The sequence below is a fragment of the Notothenia coriiceps genome, unplaced genomic scaffold (genome assembly GCF_000735185.1).
Source record: "Notothenia coriiceps isolate Sejong01 unplaced genomic scaffold, NC01 NC01_scaffold00023172, whole genome shotgun sequence".
Classification (NCBI taxonomy): domain Eukaryota; kingdom Metazoa; phylum Chordata; class Actinopteri; order Perciformes; family Nototheniidae; genus Notothenia; species Notothenia coriiceps.
This window is the reverse complement of record NW_011355873.1, coordinates 1-2816: the sequence shown is the minus strand read 5'-3', so window position 1 is coordinate 2816 and position 2816 is coordinate 1. Positions and strand designations below refer to the sequence as shown.

The window sequence follows — 2816 nt, the reverse complement described above, 5'->3', positions numbered from 1 at the left end:
TTTAAAGTTTACAAAAACCTAATGGATATTTCTTACAATGGAATAAATGCAGTATATTCACTTTTTGACACCTCTTACATAATGAAAGTTATTGCAACACACTTATAAATGAGAACAATTATTTAATTAATCTCAAATGTCTCGTGTGAAGCCTGCACGGTTCATTTTCCTCCCTTCACAAATCACCCAATGCAATGTGTTCTATATACCTCAAAAGGGATATGAGATGCAAATATATTTATGCTTTGAAGTAACATCAAGCATTTGATTATATGCGGCAGTGTTTATTTTCTTGAAAAGCATGTAGGCTTTAATGTGACACTAGCGCATAGGGGACAAGATATTACGACTGGGGGTGGTCTCATTTGCATGTTTATTTGAATGTTTGGGTCAAAGGGTTTTATTTACAGGACAATGTATACATGTGTGTGTTTTGCAGGCGTGCAGATGTATGTGTGTAACAGAGAACACTACGGTCTGCTGCCCGTCCCTCTCAAAGCACAGCAGAGTGTGGAGGATGAGAGCGAGAGTTTCATACACACCATCACGGAGGCTTTGAGCAAGTACACACACACACACACACACACACACACACACACACACACACACACACACACACACACACACACACACACACACACACACACACACACACACACACACACACACACACACACACACTCTTTCCAGCTGTTGTGACCTAGCTATCTGTCACTCCATGATGACTTCCCCTCTCAGGTTTGTTTCTTCTTCTTCTTGACCTCTGCGACCCTTCCAGATTACATCCTGTCAACTCTCTCTGCTTTAATCCCCGTCCTTCATATTATCTCTCTGCCTCCTGCTCTTTCTCTCTCTCTCTCTCTGTGTTTATTCAATTCCCATCCCCAGCCCTCACTTTCCCACTCTTTTGGCTCCCCTGTCCTCTCAGATTTTTAGAAAAGCAGATTAAATAAACCACCCTAATCCGGAGGAAATGTACTTATTTTCTAATCCCGTTTTTGCTGTTTTAACCTTTTGCTTCTCTCCTCTCTCTGTGAACAGTTGACCACGACATTGAGCCCTCTGAGTACCTGCACTCTCAGCCGTCGCCACAGGACACCATGGGCTTTGATAAAGTGAGTTAAAAGCAGTGTTGTGCAATTGTCTATTTGTCCTTAAATCACAGACAAACAAATAATACACACAACTCTAAATACAACTACTGCAGAGGCACCAGATAGCGAATCTTACACTGGAAGTAGTCCAATGTCCAGGCATTAATTGTTTTTGTTTGTCCATTTGCACAGCCATACAAACATACACCCACATACAAAGGACAATGGTTTTAAGTGGTTAAATAAAGGCATAAACAACTACTACAATCAACTTCAATTCTAACTTTGAATGAAGATCAATTTATTTAATATGAAAAGTCAATGAATAGCTCCAGCAAGTGTGTTGGCTCTGCCTGGGGGAACTTCTGTTTTTATTTTTCTGTTAATCAGCAACTCCCACTTCCTGTTTTGGAAGCTGTTTTTTTCCCTTTCTTGTGTTTCCAAGTGTTGTTTTTCTTCTTTTGCCCTTGCTTTAACCTCAAACTCATGATCATGTCTCCATTTTTCCTGATAAATGTTTAGATTATCCTGGTTAACCTGAAGCGCCGGCTGGACAGAAGAACCAGGATGTTGAAAACAATGTCTTCGCTGGGTTTACACACCGTGCTGGAAGAAGCAGTGGACGGCAAGTAGGTCACAAACACACAGCCCTGCACGCACGTGATGAACTGTCCTGAAGTCTGTTGAATCCAGAAAAAAATCATCCTTACAATCTCTGCAATTTAGTCTTTTAAGGTTTAGTCTGCAGAACAAAAGTAAGATTATGTACTTAACATCAGTTAAGAGATGTCCTACTTTTCTGTGATGCGTCTGTCGTTACTTCCTCTGACATCCATACCCAAACATCCTCTCTAAACACAGCTTTGGTGTTTGTAGCAATAGGCTTGCCTTACTTTCCCTACTTGGTACTTTACTTTAATCCACCGCTGAGAATGTCCTAATCCTTTTTCCAGCCTTTGTTTGTCTGACAAAATGTAACGCTTGTTCCAGCTTGCTGAGTTTGACTTTGTTGTGTTTTGGCTGTGACACTGTTTTGGATGATGACATAATAACAAGTGAAGAAATACTTCACTTTTTCAACTGCTACTACTCATTCATTTTCCTTCTCTGTGTCTATAAGGGCTCTCAATTCATCCCAGCTTCAGGCGCTAGGAATAGAGATGATGCCGGGATACAAAGACCCTTACTCTGGTCGAGTCCTGACCAGAGGGGAGATCGGGTGCTTCCTCAGCCATTACTCTATATGGAAGCAGGTAAATACCCTAATATAGAAGGGCTGTGTAGTTCAATAAAGAGACTGTCAGCACAATCATCACAAAAGTACTGTAGAACAAGGGACAATCTGCACAGCTGGCAGAACGTCAGCTGTTTTAATTGTATTTTTACTTGAGCATGTGCATGTTTTTGTCCATCAGGTGGTGGAGAATGGCATCCCAAAAGTTCTTGTTTTAGAGGACGATGTGAGGTTTGAACCTAGATTTAAACGACGAATCCAGTCCATCATGGATGACGTAGACAAAACCCAGCTGGACTGGGACCTCATGTAAGAACACACACACACACACACACACACACACACACACACACACACACACACACACACACACACACACACACACACACACACACACACACACACACACTACTACTTACTTACTTACTACTACTACGTACGTAAGTAAGTAAGTAATAGTAACTTACTACTACGTACTTACTTACGTA

General features: G+C 41.3%; 1 protein-coding gene across 1 annotated transcript; it reads left to right on the top strand.

Moving 5' to 3' along the window:
- Positions 1–302: 302 nt before the first annotated feature.
- Positions 303–2637, top strand: LOC104954293 (procollagen galactosyltransferase 2-like; the record flags this gene model as incomplete). The annotated part of the gene is made up of 5 exons (XM_010781380.1): positions 303–559; positions 1042–1115; positions 1617–1723; positions 2215–2347; positions 2510–2637. Coding segments are annotated over exons 1-5 (620 nt in total), but the record flags the coding sequence as incomplete, so codon positions are not given.
- Between the last annotated feature and the right edge of the window lie 179 nt (positions 2638–2816).